The following is a 15936-nucleotide window of genomic DNA, read 5'->3' on the forward strand; positions in this document are numbered from 1 at the left end:
TGTTATACTCCAACAGAAAAATTATTAGAAAATTATGAAAGGTGATAAAAATGGCCACAAAATTTAAAGGGAAACAAGCCTCCTTGAGCAAGCATTAGCAGAAACAACCACCAGTAGAATTAAACCCCCAAAGAGTTTTCATATTGAAATTATCTAATGTAGAATTAAAATATAAACCTTCCTGGGACTTCCCTGGTGGCACAATGGTTAAGAATCTGCCTGCCAATGCAGGGGACATGGGTTCGAACCCTGATCTGGGAAGATCCCACATGCCATGGAGCAACTGAGCTCGTGCACCACAACTACTGAGCCTGTGCTCTAGAGCTTGTGAGCCACAACTACTGAAGTCCATGTGCCTAGAGCCCGTGCTCCGCAACAAGAGAAGCCACTGCAATGAGAGGTCCGCGCACCGCAAACGAGAGTAGCTCCCACTCACCCCAACTAGAGAAAGCTCGTGCACAGCAACGAAGACCCAATGCAGCCAAAAATAAATAATTAATATATATATATATATATATATATATATATATATATATATATATATATATATATATAAAAACCTTCCTAGATAAAGTAAGTAAAACAAACACAGTAAATAATCTGACAGAGCCGAAACCGAATATATCAGTGACAACTGTTTTAAAAGAATAAAATTTACAGATTGGTTCACAAAGCAAAACCCAACTCCATGCAGTATATAAGAGACATATCTAAAAGGAAGTGATTCAACAAGGCTAAAAATAAAGAGATGGGTAAAGGTATAACTGCAACACCTATAAAAAGAAAGCTGTGAGTGGGGAGGCAGGTAGGTATCTTGCCATGAAAATGCAGAGCTCTGGCACTCCAGCTGATGGCCAGGTAGAGTTGGGGGAGAGATAGAGTTACCAAGAGCGTATGGAGCCCTGAGATAGTATTCTTCTTTGCATCTAAAGTGCTTCACCCTTGCCTAACACGTAGTATGTGTTACTATGTTATAGTATGCACAACTATTTGTTCAACAAATAAATTAACAAAGACGTCTTCAGGACATTAAAGCTGTTTTCAAATGTTTGAAGCACTTTCATGTGAAATGGGAGGCAGCTCATTGTTCTAAAAGGCATAGCTAGGACCGATGAATGGAAATAATAAACATAATAAGGATTGTGATGACAATATTATTAAATGCTTTCTATGTACCAGGAGCTATGCTAAATGCATTCTTATTTAATCTTCACCTATGGGATAGGCACTACTATTATCCTTATTTTACAGATGAAGAAACTAAAACTTAAACTGAAAGGTTAACTTGCCCAAACTTCTCTGGCTGATAAGTGATAGAGCCAGGACCCCGATCCAAGCAGTCTGACTCTAGAATCCCTGTACTCAACGATATACCATAAAATCTACACATTTTAACTCAATAAGAGGAAGAATTTTCTAACAGCAGAGGTGTTCAACCACCAAACCTCAGTGAGCCCCTGTCAATGAAAGTGTGAAAGCACAGGCTGAATAACGATGATAGTTACTACCTGCCTAATCTTCACGGCCAGATGATGTACTAAGCACTTTCCCTGGATATGCTCATTATGAATCCTCATAATAATCTTACATAGCAGTATTTCCTATTTTACAAATGAAGAGGCTGAAGTTCAGCAAGATCAAGCAGCTTTCCCAAAGTAGGTGAGTGGCAACCTTGTGATACAGAAACAAGTTAGGCCGACAGCAGAGGTCATGCTCTCTCCAATCTGCTGCCCCCATACCAAAAAAGCTGAATAGGGGATTCCTACACAGGTGGGAAGCAGGTCTCTCAAGGTATCCAAGATTCTATAAGCCTTGGTCTTTCTTTCAATTTTTTAGAGTGGCTGAGACAAGATGGCAAGAACTGGACAGATTGGACAAATGTGTCAGATGACAACACAGAGACAATAGCTACATATTTTTTACATTTTTAGAAGTATATGTTTTAAGTAAATGTTTTTAGAATGTGTCAATTAAAAGAAAATACAAATAACTTAAAAATATGAAATGAGGGGCTTCCGTGGTGGCGCAGTGGTTAAGAATCCGCCTGCCAATGCAGGGGACATGGGTTCGAGCCCTGATCTGGGAAGATCCCACATGCCGCAGAGCAACTAAGCCCATGCACTACAACTACTGAGCCTGCACTCTAGAGCTCACGAGCCACAACTACTGAAGCCCATGTGCCTAGAGCCCGTGCCCCGCAACAAGAGAAGCCACCGCAATAAGAAGCCTGCACACCGCAACCAAGAGTAGCCCCCACTCGCCGCAACTAGAGAAAAAACCTGCGCACAGCAACAAAGACTCAATGAAGCCAAAAATAAATAAAATAAAATAAATAAATTTTTAAAATTAAAAAAAATATATGAAATGACTTTCAACTTCATTCATAACAGAATGCAAATTAGATGCTTCAGTTTGGCAAAAACCAAAAAGTTGGACAACATCAGTGGTGGCAGGATATGAGGAAACAGTACTCTTATTCATTGCCAGTAGAAATGAAACTGATTTGGCCTCCATAGGGAGTGATTTAGTAACCTCTGTCAATATCCTAAGTACATATAAACTGTTATACAGCAATTATACTCCAAAAACAAAAACAAAAGCTTGAACTTCAAGGCACATTATTAAATTTAAAAAAATACAAAGTTCAGAATAGTAAACATAATATACTATCATTCCTTTTTTTTTTAAAAACATCTTTATTGGAGTATAATTGCTTTACAATGTTGTGTTAGTTTCTGCTGTATAACAAAGTGAATCAGCTATATGTATACATATATCCCCATATCCCCTCCCTCTTGTATCTCCCTCCCACCCTCCCTATCCCACCCCTCCACGTGGTCACAAAGCACAGAGCTGATCTCCCTGTGCGATGCAGCTGCTTCCCACTAGCTATCTATTTTACACTTGGTGATGTATATATGCCAATGCTACTCTCTCACTTAGTCCCAGCTTACCCTTCCCCCTTCCTGTGTCCTCAAGTCCATTCTCCACGTCTGCGTCTTTATTCCTGTCTTGCCCCTAGGTTCATCAGAACCATTTTTTTATTTTCAGATTTCAGATATATGTGTTAGCATACAGTATTTGTTTTTCTCTAGCAAAAGGTATTTGTTTGTCTCTTTCTGACTTACTTCACTCTGTATGACAGACTCTAGGTCCATCCACCTCACTACAAATAACTCAATTTCATTTCTTTTTATGACTGAGTAATATTCCATTGTATATATGTGCCACATCTTCTTTATCCATTCATCTGTCAATGGACACTTAGGTTGCTTCCATGTCCTGGCTATTGTAAACAGAGCTGCAATAAACATTATGGTACATGACTCTTTCTGAATTATGGCTTTCTCAGGGTATATGTCCAGCAGTGGGATTGCTGGGTCATATGGTAGTTCTATTTTTAGTTTTTTAAGGAACCTCCATACTGTTCTTCATAGTGGCTGCATTAATTTACAGTCCCACCAACAGTGTGGGAGTGTTTCCTTTTCTCCACACCCTCTCCAGCATTTATTGTTTGTAGATTTAAAATACACATTTATATTTGTATATACACAAAGAAAATATTTTAAGAGGATACAGTAGAAAATATAGACAATAGTCATCTATAGGGAGAGGAAGTAGATGGCTGTGAGACAGGAGTAAGAGGGAAACATACTTTTCCCTGGATACCATGCTGTGCCTTCTGCATTTTGTACCATGTACTGTATTAATATTCAAAAATAAATGAGATAATTCATATTAATTTAATGAGGGTTACTGTGTAACCAAGTGAGTTGCAAAATAAAATAAGCCTAATAATTTTTTTTCCAGTCAGACAGGTTCAAACTCTTTTTGCTAACTGCCTCTAATGAAGATAGTAGCCAGTTATCTAAACTGAACTAACAATTCTACAGATGGCTGTTTTCACCAAATCATCCATGGAGAGTTGGCCAGGTCCACAGTCAGCCATACATCCTCAAATATATATGGCTAGATCTTACCCCCTCAGGGCCTAGAGCCAGGATGGGGATGCCAGATTTGGCTAGCTGGATGTCCCAGATCAGGAATCACTCACCCGGTCATAGATGTCCCCCTCCAGTTCTCCCCACTTCCTGCCATCCCATGATGTGACTCGAACTCGATTCCTATCCCTGACATCTTGAGGCACATAGCTGTGAAGGACCTTCTGTAGTCTGCCTGCTCGTGAAGTGGAGAGATCATTGGCAGCGAGATTGCCTGTGGGAGCATAAATTTTAGGATTGTTTTTTCTACTTCTGTAAAAAATGCCATTGGAATCTTGACAAGGATTGCACTGAATCTATAGACGTTTTGGGTAGTATGAACATCTTATGCCCGCAGGAATAAAGCAACTTCAGAGGCCACAGCAAAAGAAAACATCCCACCAGCAATGGTGCTAATAGAGAGTCAGACCAATTCTCAGGCATAGCCAATCAATGCAGACCCCAGGGGCAGGGGCAGGTGGAGGAGAAACGTTTACTACATGCACAGCACAATACTAGACACTCTGGAGTGGGGGCTGCAAAGGCAAACACCGACATAGGCCAGAAAGGTTATGTAAATAAATAAAGCAGACCAGGTTAAAACATTTATTTCTAAAGAAATACGTTCTCTCCCACTTTTCTTGAAATATGTGTCTCTCTTCATCTTTGGTAGATACTACACATTACTTACCCAAAATTTATTCTCCTCTTATGCCTTAGTAATAGAACTCCAATTTTATTTGAGGGAGGGGGAAGCAATATTCCCCAAAAGACTACATTTCCCAGCCTCCTTTGACAACTAAGTAAGACTCAATGACTAAGTTTTGGTCAATGAGTTGTAGGCAGAATTATTGTGTGGGACTTCCGGGAAAACGTTTAAAAGGAGCTGATACAATCAGGAGATGTGTCCCTTTTGTCCAGTCTTTTCTTCCTGCCTGGAATTTGAATGTGATGACTGGAGTTCCAGCAGTTATGAGGACCATGAGGCAATCCTGGGGATGGAAGCCAGCAATAAAATAGTCCCCTGATAATTGTGGGGTCTCCATACCAGCCCTGGACTGCCTATATCCCAGCTCTCTTATGTAAGAGAGAAATAAACATTTCTTCTTTAAGCCGGTTAGTTGAGTTTTCTTTTGTATATGACCAAACCTAATCCTAAATGATTCATCATCTTCCTTTCATTTTCCCTTTTGTGATAGACATGAGTTCAAGAAATATCTCACTTTGCTCTTGGCTCTACTATAAGAAATATTATTACTGCAAGCTTAATGATAAATGGCAATTGACACCTGGCCTCAAAGTCAAGGAGTGAAAGGGAGCAGTGGGCACTGTGGTGAAGAACTAGAGAACACATACCTTATCCAATGGTGAACCAGCTTAGTCTTCCCACAAAGAAATATGTCCCAATTTTTGAGGGCACTCAAAGAAGTCAAAATTGGATTCTCTGCTCAAGAGGAATTTGCAGCAGGATATCAACTGAGAAAAGAAAAGCTGGGTTCCACTTCTGCCTCTACCTCCAACTCATGTAAAAGATTCAAGTTATTTAATCTCTCTAGAGCTCAATTTCCCCCTCCATAAAATATGAGGGCTGGTCCCTTCTTACCCTGTAATTCCTATCTCCTTGGGATCACAGAGTCACTTGAGTGAGGAGCTGGGATAAGGGTGAGGTGTTGGTGATTCAGCATACCTTAGAAAAGCAACTCTCAGTTACTTCTCCTTGGCCCTTCTTCCTCTTCTGAGTTCCAGTCCCTCCTCATCCAAGTAACCCTACCTTATCCATTCCCCCTTCTGATGGATTCTCACAGCACTCAGTCAGATTAACACAGCCCAGTACACAGGCTGGGCTCCCTTGAATTGGACCCATTAAACCATATCAACATTTCTTCTCCATTCTCTCTGGACTGCCAGAAGCTAGTGATCAAATGTGGTACCTCTCTGAATCACCTGTAGGACCTACCTTGAGGCTGGAAGCTAACTCAAACTGTGCAAGTTGGCTAATGAGAACTGGAAAAGAAGGATCCAGGCCCAACAAAAAGGCTAGGGCATATGGCAAGTTAAGCCTGGCTGAGCTCCAGGATCAGTGTGAAAAATACAGCCCCCTTGTGGATATTTCTCAAGATAAAAATACTGCCTATTTAAGGCAGGATGTCGGCCAATGGATGGCTGAAGTGAACACTTACAATGTACAAGGCCCAGCCTGGCCTATACTACTGAGTAAGACCTGGGCCTGTCCTCAAGGAATTTATAACCTTGAGGAGGAAGAAGATGCATACCCAGTAAAGCTCTGATGCAAGGCTAATGTGCTAACAGTTGCAAAGGTGATGCCCATGGTGTGGGAGCACAGGAGACAGAGGCAGCACTTCTCAACTGGCCAGCAGAGATCATGAGGGAAGATTTCCAGGAGGTGGCACACTTAAGCTGAGGCTGGAAAGCTTAAAGGGCGTTGACAGGCCAGCTGTGATAAAGTGGGGGTATTCCAGAGAGAATCCATAACATGGCAAAGTTGGAGGCTTATTCAGGCAACAGAGAGTAGCAGGTTTTGGCAGAAACACACAAAGCCTGGGGCAGAATGACACAGTAAAGCTATAACGGGGGACTTCCCTGGTGGCGCAGTGGTTAAGAATCCACCTGCCAATGCAGGCGACATGGGTTCGAGCCCTGGTCCAGGAAGATTCCACATGCCTGGAGCAACTAAGCCCGTGCGCCACAACTATTGAGCCTGCGCTCTAGAGCCTGTGAGTCACAACTACTGAAGCCCGCGCACCTAGAGCCTGTGCTCCGCAACAAGAGAAGCCACTGCAGTGAGAAGCCCACTCACCGCAACTAGAGAAAGCCCACGCGCAGCAACAAAGACCCAACGCAGCCAAAAATAAATAAATTTATTAAAAAATGAAGATAAAGCTATAACAGGCTGCTGCAGCCAGATCTTATCACTTTAGCTGGCAGGCTAAGGAAATGGAACTTAATCTTAGACACAAAGTAAACAGATGCAGAGGGATGAAAGTGTCATGTGGTAGATTAATCAGGGCTCTGTTTTAATCTGCCTTCAGAGACCTTGCTCTGCTCAGCAGTCTTCCCTGGCCAACTAACGGAGAAAGAGAGAAAATCATTGCAAACAGAAAAAACACACCAGCTTAGCAAGCAAGCACTATCCTACCTGTGACCCGGACCAGAAGCCCATCATATTTAGTGTGCCCTTGACTGGGTGAGGTCGGGAGCCCTCCCTGCCAAGACACCAGCCCTCTGACTTACGGCAACAGCCAGTCTGAAGCAATGCTAGTGTCTTTCCCCCAGGGGCGGCACACAGGTCAAGCACGGTGTCACCAGGCTGCAGGCCGAGGGCCAGGACAGGCAGCAAGGAGGCAGCATCCATCAGGTAGTAATCCATGACACCCAGGCTGCCAAGCCTAGAAGAGAGGAGACCACCTTAGAGTCAAATTCCAAGTCAGGAGACCCACTGGAAGTCAAGGTCACAAGTCCATGCCCTCAGGGGCTACTGAGCTCTACTCAGCAAAAACTCATTTCTCAGACCCACACTCAGTTGTGTGCTTACTCACTCATTCATCTACATAGCAACCAGAGCAGCCTTTTAAAACATAGATCAACTCACTCTATTTCAGCCACACCAGCCATCTTGCTATTCCTTAATTAAGCCACGCATACTCCTGTCTCAGGCTTTTGTAGTTGTTGTGCTTTCTGCCTACAACACTCTTCCTCCAAATATCCCTCATTTGCTTCCTCACTTCTTTCAGGTCCTCCTCAAAAGTTACCTCATCAAAGAGGCACTGGCATACCCTGACTACTCCATCTAAAAGTAGCAGCCCCCTACTCCCATCTATCTATCTTGCATTCTTTTTCTTTAAAGTATTTATTATTCACTTTATATGTATAGGTTTGTGTGTATTTTACCCCTTCTCTCTCTCCCTATTAGAACGAAGGTAGGGACTTTGTCTTGCTTTGTTCATTATAACATCCCCAACACCTGAAACAGTGAATGGCATGTAGTAGGAACTCAGTTTTATTAGGTTACATATTGAGACACAAAGTGCTTTGTGGGTTCAGAAAAGAGTGCCATCCACTGTGCCTGTCAGAGTCAGTTACCTGAGTTAGATCTGATGAAGGAATGGGTCTTCATTCGGTTAAAAAAAAAAAGGGAAGAGGAGCATTCCAAGCAGAAGTAAAAAGAAAAAGCAAAGGCACAGATGCATGCAAACTCATACCTTCTTTCAGACACAGTGAGAAATCTGGTGTGTTAGAAATACAAGGTACATGAGATTGAAGTTGGAAAGCAGATAGAGGCCAAGGCTGTAAAAGGTCTTAAACCCTATGCTAAGGAGTTTGGACTATAACCTGTAGGCAGTTACCAAAAGTTTTTAAAGAAAATGACATGATCGGCTAGTTAGAGTTTTAGAAAGCTAGGTGGGCTACAAAGAACAAATTAGAAACAGAGACACCAGTGGGAAAGCTGTTACAAGAGTCCAAATGAGAGGGGCTTCCCTGGTGGCGCAGTGGTTGAGAATCCGCCTGCCAGTGCAGGGAACACGGGTTCGATCCCTGGTCTGTGAAGATCCCACATGCCACGGAGCAACTAAGCTCGTGCGCCACAACTACTGAGACTGTGCTCTAGAGCCCGTGAGCCACAACTACTGAGCCCACATGCTGCAACTACTGAAGCCCACGCGCCTAGAGCCCATGCTCTGCAGCAAGAGAAGCCACCGCAATGAGAAGCCCGCGCGCAGCAACACAGACCCAACACAGCCAAAATAAATAAATAAAATAAATTAATTAATTAAAAAAGAAAAAAGAGTCCAAATGAGAGCTAATAAGGCATGGAGAGAGGCAGCACCCATGTGGGTAGAGAGAGAGGGACAACAGACAGGTTGTTGTCACAGAAGGCCTTCTCACTCCCAACCCACTTGTCATAAGGGCAACTGTGGTGCAGCCATTCAGCCTGAGACACGGTTCAGCACGGACAGCCTTTGGCAACAGCCTCAAGGAGGCAGAAACTTGGTCCTTGCTGACCTGACAGGAAGGCTCTGGAAGAAAGATGTGACAAGATATAAGACAGAGCACCACTGAGAATCAGCTACAAGACCTACAATCCCCAGTCTTGAGGTCACAACACCTCTGGCGTTCACAAATGGGCTCAGGCCGTGATAGGATATTTTCAAAGTCAAATCACACTTTGTGCCGCAACTACTGAGCCTATACACCACAACTACTGAAGCCCACGCGCCTAGAGCCTGTGCTCCGCGACAAGAGAAGACACCGCAATAAGCCCGCGCACCACAAAGAAGAGTAGCCCCTGCTCGCCACAACTAGAGAAAGCCTGCGCGCAGCAACAAAGACCCAACACAGCCAAAAATAAATAAATAAAAAATAAATAAACTAAAAAAAAAAAAAAAGCAGCACAACAATTTCTCAATTTCAGAAGGTTCCTGGACTCCCTAAGTACATCCTTGAACTCCCAAGAGATTAAGATCCCCTTGATTTACAGGGAGCCCATCAAGACAAGAAGGAAAAAAACTTAAACACAGAGGGCTGCTTCCCCCACTACTCTCCGGGTGTCCTCAGGCAACTTAGGAAACCACATGGGTCTTACTCCATGGATCTGCCTAAAGCCAGTGCCTCCAAATTGGTCTCTAATCCTGCTCCAATCTATGCCCTCCTCACAGTGACTAAAATGATCTTCCTAAAGCACAACCTTGATGGGAATAACATCGATAGTAAGAGATACTATTTATGAGTGCTATATTGCAGGTACTATACTAGGTGTTTAATACGCATCATTTCCTTTAATCCTCACCACAACCCTGTGAGGCAGGAGAACCCAGATTCTAGAGCCAGACTGCCTGGATCTCAAATCCAGCCCAGTTGCTCATCAGTTGTGTGACCTTCTGCAAGTTACTCAACTTCCCTGTGCCTCAGTTTCCTCATCTGTAATAACAGTACCTATCAGATAGGATTAGTGTAAGAATTAAAGGAAGTAATAGAAGACAAGTACTTAGAACAGTAGCTGGCACATAGTGAGCTATACTGTCAGCTATTACTACCATTACTTTCCAGATTATTTTCCTGATAAGGAAACCAAGGCTCAGTTATCCAATGCCACATGTCTAATAAGTGGTGAAGACAGGATCCAAACCTAGGTTTTCTTAACCACTGTACATTACCTTTCCTCTACTCAGAAACCCTCTTCAGTGGTTCTCTAGAACAGATGAACATACTGCAATTACAGCAATATGAATTAAAAGGCACATCTCTGAAGCTACCCAGCCCTGGTAATTCCAGCCATTTATGAGCAACCCTGGACCACCAGGAAAATCCCCTTCCCCGAACCTGCAAGCTCCTGACATTCAAGATCCCCACACATGGCCCCCATGTACTTTTCCAACCTCATCTCTTACTTCTCTTAAGCATACAGCCTTCCCTCAAACCCGCAGCTAGGACAATTGCAAAAGCCTCCTAATTTACAACCCCATTTCTAGCCTTGCCCCTCTCCAATCTATTTTCCACACAGCAGCCAGAATGATATTTTAAAAATTCAGATCTGATCATGTTATTCCCCAGCTTAAAACCTTTCATGGCTGGGACTTCCCTGGATGTCCAGTGATTAAGACTCTGAGCTTCCGGGCTTCCCTGGTGGCGCAGTGGTTGAGAATCTGCCTGCCAATGCAGGGGACACGGGTTCGAGCCCTGGTCTGGGAAGATCTCACGTGCCGCGGAGCAACTAGGCCCGTGAGCCACAACTACTGAGCCCACGCGTCTGGAGCCTGTGCTCCGCAATAAGAGAGGCCGCGATAGTGAGAGGCCCGCGCACCGCGATGAAGAGTGGCCCCCGCTTGCCGCAACTAGAGAAAGTCCTCACACAGAAACGAAGACCCAAAACAGCCAAAAATAAATAAATAAATAAATATTTTTAAAAAAAAGACTCTGAGCTTCCACTGCAGGGAGCACAGATTCGACCCCTGGTCAGGAAACTAAGATCATGCATGCCACATGGTGTGGCCAAAAACAAACAAAAAACCACCACCAACAAAACAAACAAACAAACCTTTCATGGCTCCCTCTTCCTTTTAGAGAAAAAGTCCATGATCCCATAAGGCCTGTAAAACCTTCAAAATCTGGCTCCAGCCCTCTTCTGTAGCCTCACATCACACTCCCATCCCCACTCCCATGCCACCAGCTTTAATTCCTACTCAGCTTTCAGGTCTTAGCTTAAATTTCACTTCCTCGGCATTAGATCTCCTAACTATAAGACTTCATAGCATCTTGTACTTTTTTTCTGTAGCACTTATCACAACCATAAATAGTTTTTCAACAGTTATCTCCCTCACTAGGCTGCAAGCTCCATGAGGACCTGTGCACTTAAGAGTGCCTAGCATTTGGTAGACAATAAATATTTGTTGAATGAATGAATCAGTCCTTCAAAGATCAATTCCCACCTCCTACAGCTAACATTGAGCTCTCCTTTTCTCAATTTAGCATTTTATTACAGAGTCTTTTTTCATTCAACTTCATATACATCTGAGCATTGGATAAGATGACTGGAAGGTCTCCTTTTTTTTACCCCAGTCTGGTCTGGTACTAACTTTGTGTCCCTAAGCAAGCCCCATTTCCTAGGCAAGTCCCACCTCTTATTTGGTATCATCAGGTTACTTGTCCTACTCACTTTGATGGGGGCAAGTGAGAAAGCAGTTGTAAATAACACACATTTTAACTGGAGAGGGTGCTCATGTAAAAAGGTTTTTAGTTTTTTGTTTTTTTTCTTACTTAGGAAGTAGAAGTGGGGCACTTAAGCAGGTTCAAAGTGCAGGTTCTGAGGTCAGCCTGCCTGGGTCTAAATACTAGCTTCACCACTTACTAGCTTCACCACTTACTATCTAAGGGACCTAAAGCAAGTAAGTACCTTAACTTCTCTGCACCTCAGTTTCCTCAAATGTAAAAGAAAAACAATAATATTACCCACCTCAGAGGGCTGTTGACAGAACAAAAGGAGATAATGCCCAGCATGTATAAGTACTCAGTAAATATTAGCAGTATTAAGATCCCTATTAAACAGGACAGGAGCTGCGTCTCTTCCTGTCTACTTCCAGCAGACACTCAGGACAGCCCCCGACACAACTCCAGATCCTACCTGGCAGGAGGGAAACGGCTGACATCCCCTCTGGCGAAAGTGAAGCATCGAAGGTTTGGACTGCAGGCCCAGGAGGCAGGGGGTGGAGCTGCAGTTTGGCCATTCTCAGGTTCTGGTTCCCCATGGAAGATAGCTTCATTCACGAAGTCCCTGGCACTCAGCTGCTCCAGCTCAGCACTCACACGATCCCAGGCAGCAAAGTTATTGACCAGTGCACCATACTTCTGCTCTGAGAGGAGACTGACCCGGATCGATGGCCAAAGATCCCCAAATTGCACACTGTAGGTCATGTCAAAATTCTGCAGAGCCAGTCGAGTGGCAGGAAATTTGGGCTCTGTGGCAGCCTAAAAGAACGAGAACAGGCCTATTGGTCTTCCAGTCTTGCCTCTATCCCCTACTGCCTGACCCCACCAGTACCTCAGAGCGCTGGGGCAAACGTGGATCCAGCTAGTGCCCACTCCTGTCTTTGCATTCTGTCTTTGCATCCTGCCTCTGCCTGCCAAAGAAGTGTGTGAGAGACAAGCAGTGGGGAACCAGCCTTTCTGTCTCCGTGTTGTGAAAGTAAGCTATAGCTCTCACAATAGCATGTGGGGGTCACCAATAAAGAGCGTACTCCTTTGAGGCCTTGGAGAGGACTCTTGAGAAGAGTCTACAGAAGGTTGGTAGAAACTGTGTAGGCCCTGGGTGAAGCATCAAGCTTAAAAATAGAAGATGCTTTCTTTCTGAACAGTCCTTCCATTTTCTAAAGCACTTTCATGTCTCCTAGTTTAGGTGAGCACCACAAGAGATAGCGCAGTGGGACACAAAAAATATCAACCTTCTACATTTGATGGAGAGATGAGGGTAACTTACCTAAGGTCATGCAGTGACTGACACCACAATGCTCAGAATCACAGGGCTGAGGGTCATTTTGGGAAAGTCCCCAGACTCCAGGAAGGTGGGATGAGGAGAGCTCACAGAAACCTTGAGGTGTCAACAAAAGTGGGGACTTACAGGATGACTGCTATGAGGGTAGCAGAGAGGGGCATGAGTCAGGCTTGAAGAGCACAGAAGTAGACTGAAAGGTAAAAAAGGCCTCAGCTGAGGAGTCCACAAGTTGGTCCTGGTTGCCACAGCTGGGATGCTTGCTATGGCTGGCAGCCCTGTTACTGTCTATGAATTTTGCTTTAGCCTGGATTTTTGGTCAGAACTCTTTCTCTGCCCTCATTTCTTGTGATGGTGGGGACTCTTGCTCCGACCTCGACTTCTGCTACGGTGGGGACTCTTGCTCTGGCCACGACTTTTGCCACGGCGAGGACTCTTGCTTCGGCTCCAACTTCTGTTACGGAGGGCACTCTTGATCGGGCCCTGACTTTTGCTGTGTTGGGTACTTTCGCTCTGGCCCTGACTTTCAAAAAGTTGAGGACTCTCACTCTGTTCCTGATTTATGCTTTGATGGGTACTATTGCTCCCACTCAGACTTCTACTAAGATGGAAACTCTTTCTTTGACCCCAGTTTGTGCTAGGGCTATGGGTACTCTCACTCTGGCTCCAACTTGTGCTTTGGAGGGTGTTCTTGCTCTGGCTGTCACTACTCTGGCATTCACTAATAACAACAGTCGAACTACAGTTCGCATTAGTACTACAGCTGGAACTCTTGGATGAAGACAAAGGACAGCTGTAGGGGATCTGGGGAGACTCCTTGCGGCAGTCTCGAGAAGCCACAGAGTAGACATGGAGGCCACAGGGCCTAGTATCAAGATGGCCCCAGGCTCGGGGGGCAATGGGTAAATTTGGGGGGTCAAAGGGTGTTCTCAAAGGGATAAAAGAATAGATATGCGTAGAACAAGGAGGCGCCACAGGCTGGCGATGAGGTTGGGGTGGGCCCCTGGGAGTGCTATAGGTGCCACAGGAGGGCGCCACGGGCTGGTTATGACACTGAAGGGGAACTGCGGATTGATTGAGGGAACCAGAGAGTAGGCAGGGATTGCGGCGGGTGGGGGAAACCACAGAATATACATGGGTACTGCAGGGGGGTCCAATGGGGGGTCCTAGGGGGCTGGTCTGAGCATAACTATTGGGTAAGACAGGATCACAAGGAAGGCGAAGGGGAAGGGAAGTGGGGATAACTGTTTTGAGGGTTCTAGGGACCACAGTAGGTGCGGTAGTCCCTTGGGGAAGTTCTTTGGGGCAGGAATTTGAGCAAGTTTTGATGGATGTCACCATACAAGAAGGACCAGAGAGACCAGGAGGGCAGGAGGGAGGTGGAGGAGAGGTGCTGGCCTTAGGGGACATGGGCCGGTCAGGAGGAGTGTGCTGGGTGACCAGGGAGTGACATCTGTGAGGAGCACATGGCTGTTTTAACTCTGAGGATTTGGGAGACTTTGCTTGGGGGCAAACTGGGGCAGGGAGAGGGGGTTCCTTATAGCTTCTGCAGTGGGGTGCCTGGGGTGGAGACATAAACTGGTTGCCTGGAGGTGAAGGAAAGAAGGCAGAACAAGGACAGTGGGAGGACAGGGGAAGAGGTGGTTCCTGGGGACAGGATGCACCAGAAATTGTAGTGCCTGGGGTTATGCAGAGATAAGAGCTCCCACCAGTCTCCCAAGAGTAAATGGACTCAAAGCAAGGCTTCCTGGAAACCTGGGACTGGGGCGAGCAAGGAGAGCCAGTACTCCCAGGGGGTAGGCAGATGGCACAGTAAGGGCTCCCAGGGGCAGGTATGCGGGCATCTGGGGGAAGATGGGAATAGTGATAAGAGCCCTTCTGAGGTGAGCTGGGACAAGAAGATGTGCCTGCCTGAGAAGAAAGTGGGGAGCCACAGTAATTTTTCCCAAGAGGGGCGTCAAGCTGTGGTTTAGGTTCACAAGCGTCTAGATGCTTAACGTGGCCATGGTAAAAGCTGCCAGTGGGTGGGGAAGATGCTGGGGAAAGAGGAGGATCATTATAACTTCTCCCTGAGGACCAGGAAGAGAGCAGAGTGGAGGTCATGGGCCCAGTTTCCAAAACCCTGTGAGAAAGGGGTGGGGAAATTATAGGTCTAGTTTCCATGGGCCAGTGAGCATGAGGAGGTGAAATTATGAGGCCAGTTCCCAGGGGCCTATGAGTAACAGGAGGTGAAATCATGGGGCAAGTTCCCTGGGTCCCAGGAGTGATGGAAGGTGAAATCATGGGGCCAGTTTCCAAAGGCACATGAGTGAGGGGAGGGGAGGTCACCGGGTTGGTTACTGGGGCTGAAGGGTATCCACCACAGTAACAGCCATAAGTGTGTTGGTCAGTGTAAGGGCCTCGGGGACAGGGACATGGTGTTCTCAGGGGACTGATCCAGCTGAAATAAGGGCTCCGCGGACGGGCAGGGGGTGACGCCACAAGGCGGAACCGGTCAACACAAGGACTTGGAGAGGACGAACCCGAGAGGATAGGCTCCCGGCAATAGGGCCTTCCTAGGAGTGGAGAACAGGGTTCGAAAGAACATCTTCCTGGGCGCAGGGGAGTCTGTGGGGGTGGGGAGAGGGGAGGTGGGGGTGGGGAGAGGGGCGGTGGGGGCGGGGAAGGAATCGCTCGGGGTAGGGAGGGGGGCTGGCCGGTTATGGAAGAAATTCCAGGGCTACAAGTGAGGCCAGAGAAAGGATCTCTGGATAAGTGGGGAGAGTCCATGGGGTGAGAGGAGTCGCTGCACCTTTTGCCTGGGTTTGGGGAAAGGCCGGGAGGGTGGCTACTGTAACTTCCTGGGCACCAGAGACGGCTCGAGGCTGAGGAAGGGGTTGAATCCTTTCCCGGAGGGCAGCGGAAGGAGGGAAGGGGAAGTCGCTATGTCACCTTCCTAGGGGTGAGAGAGGCCGG

At 45.8% G+C, this 15936-nt stretch overlaps 2 protein-coding genes across 3 annotated transcripts in view; both read right to left on the reverse strand.

Moving 5' to 3' along the window:
* The window catches only part of NSUN4 (NOP2/Sun RNA methyltransferase 4), a 38913-nt gene that overhangs the window by 22360 nt on the left and 617 nt on the right, over nucleotides 1–15936 (reverse strand). For both annotated transcript variants that reach the window (XM_082454700.1, XM_082454699.1), the window contains exons 2-4: nucleotides 12118–12461; nucleotides 7233–7387; nucleotides 4055–4215 (exon numbers count right to left, since the gene is read on the reverse strand). In XM_082454700.1, the coding sequence (XP_082310826.1) occupies nucleotides 4055–4215; nucleotides 7233–7387; nucleotides 12118–12461 (660 nt within the window). The remainder of the gene's footprint in view (nucleotides 1–4054; nucleotides 4216–7232; nucleotides 7388–12117; nucleotides 12462–15936) is intronic.
* On the reverse strand, nucleotides 12474–15569 carry LOC309657293 (sperm head and tail associated protein-like). The gene has a single exon (XM_082454508.1). The coding sequence runs from the start codon at nucleotides 15262–15264 to the stop codon at nucleotides 13321–13323; it is 1944 nt and encodes a 647-aa protein (XP_082310634.1). The 5' UTR covers nucleotides 15265–15569; the 3' UTR covers nucleotides 12474–13320.

Source organism: Balaenoptera physalus, assembly GCF_965194825.1.
Source record: "Balaenoptera physalus genome assembly, chromosome: 1".
In the NCBI taxonomy this organism is placed as follows: domain Eukaryota; kingdom Metazoa; phylum Chordata; class Mammalia; order Artiodactyla; family Balaenopteridae; genus Balaenoptera; species Balaenoptera physalus.

What these genes read in the sequence shown, in the direction of transcription:
- LOC309657293 (XM_082454508.1), bottom strand. Translation starts at nt 15,264, where the DNA reads ATGATTTCACCTTCCATCACTCCTGGGACCCAGGGAACTTGCCCCATG.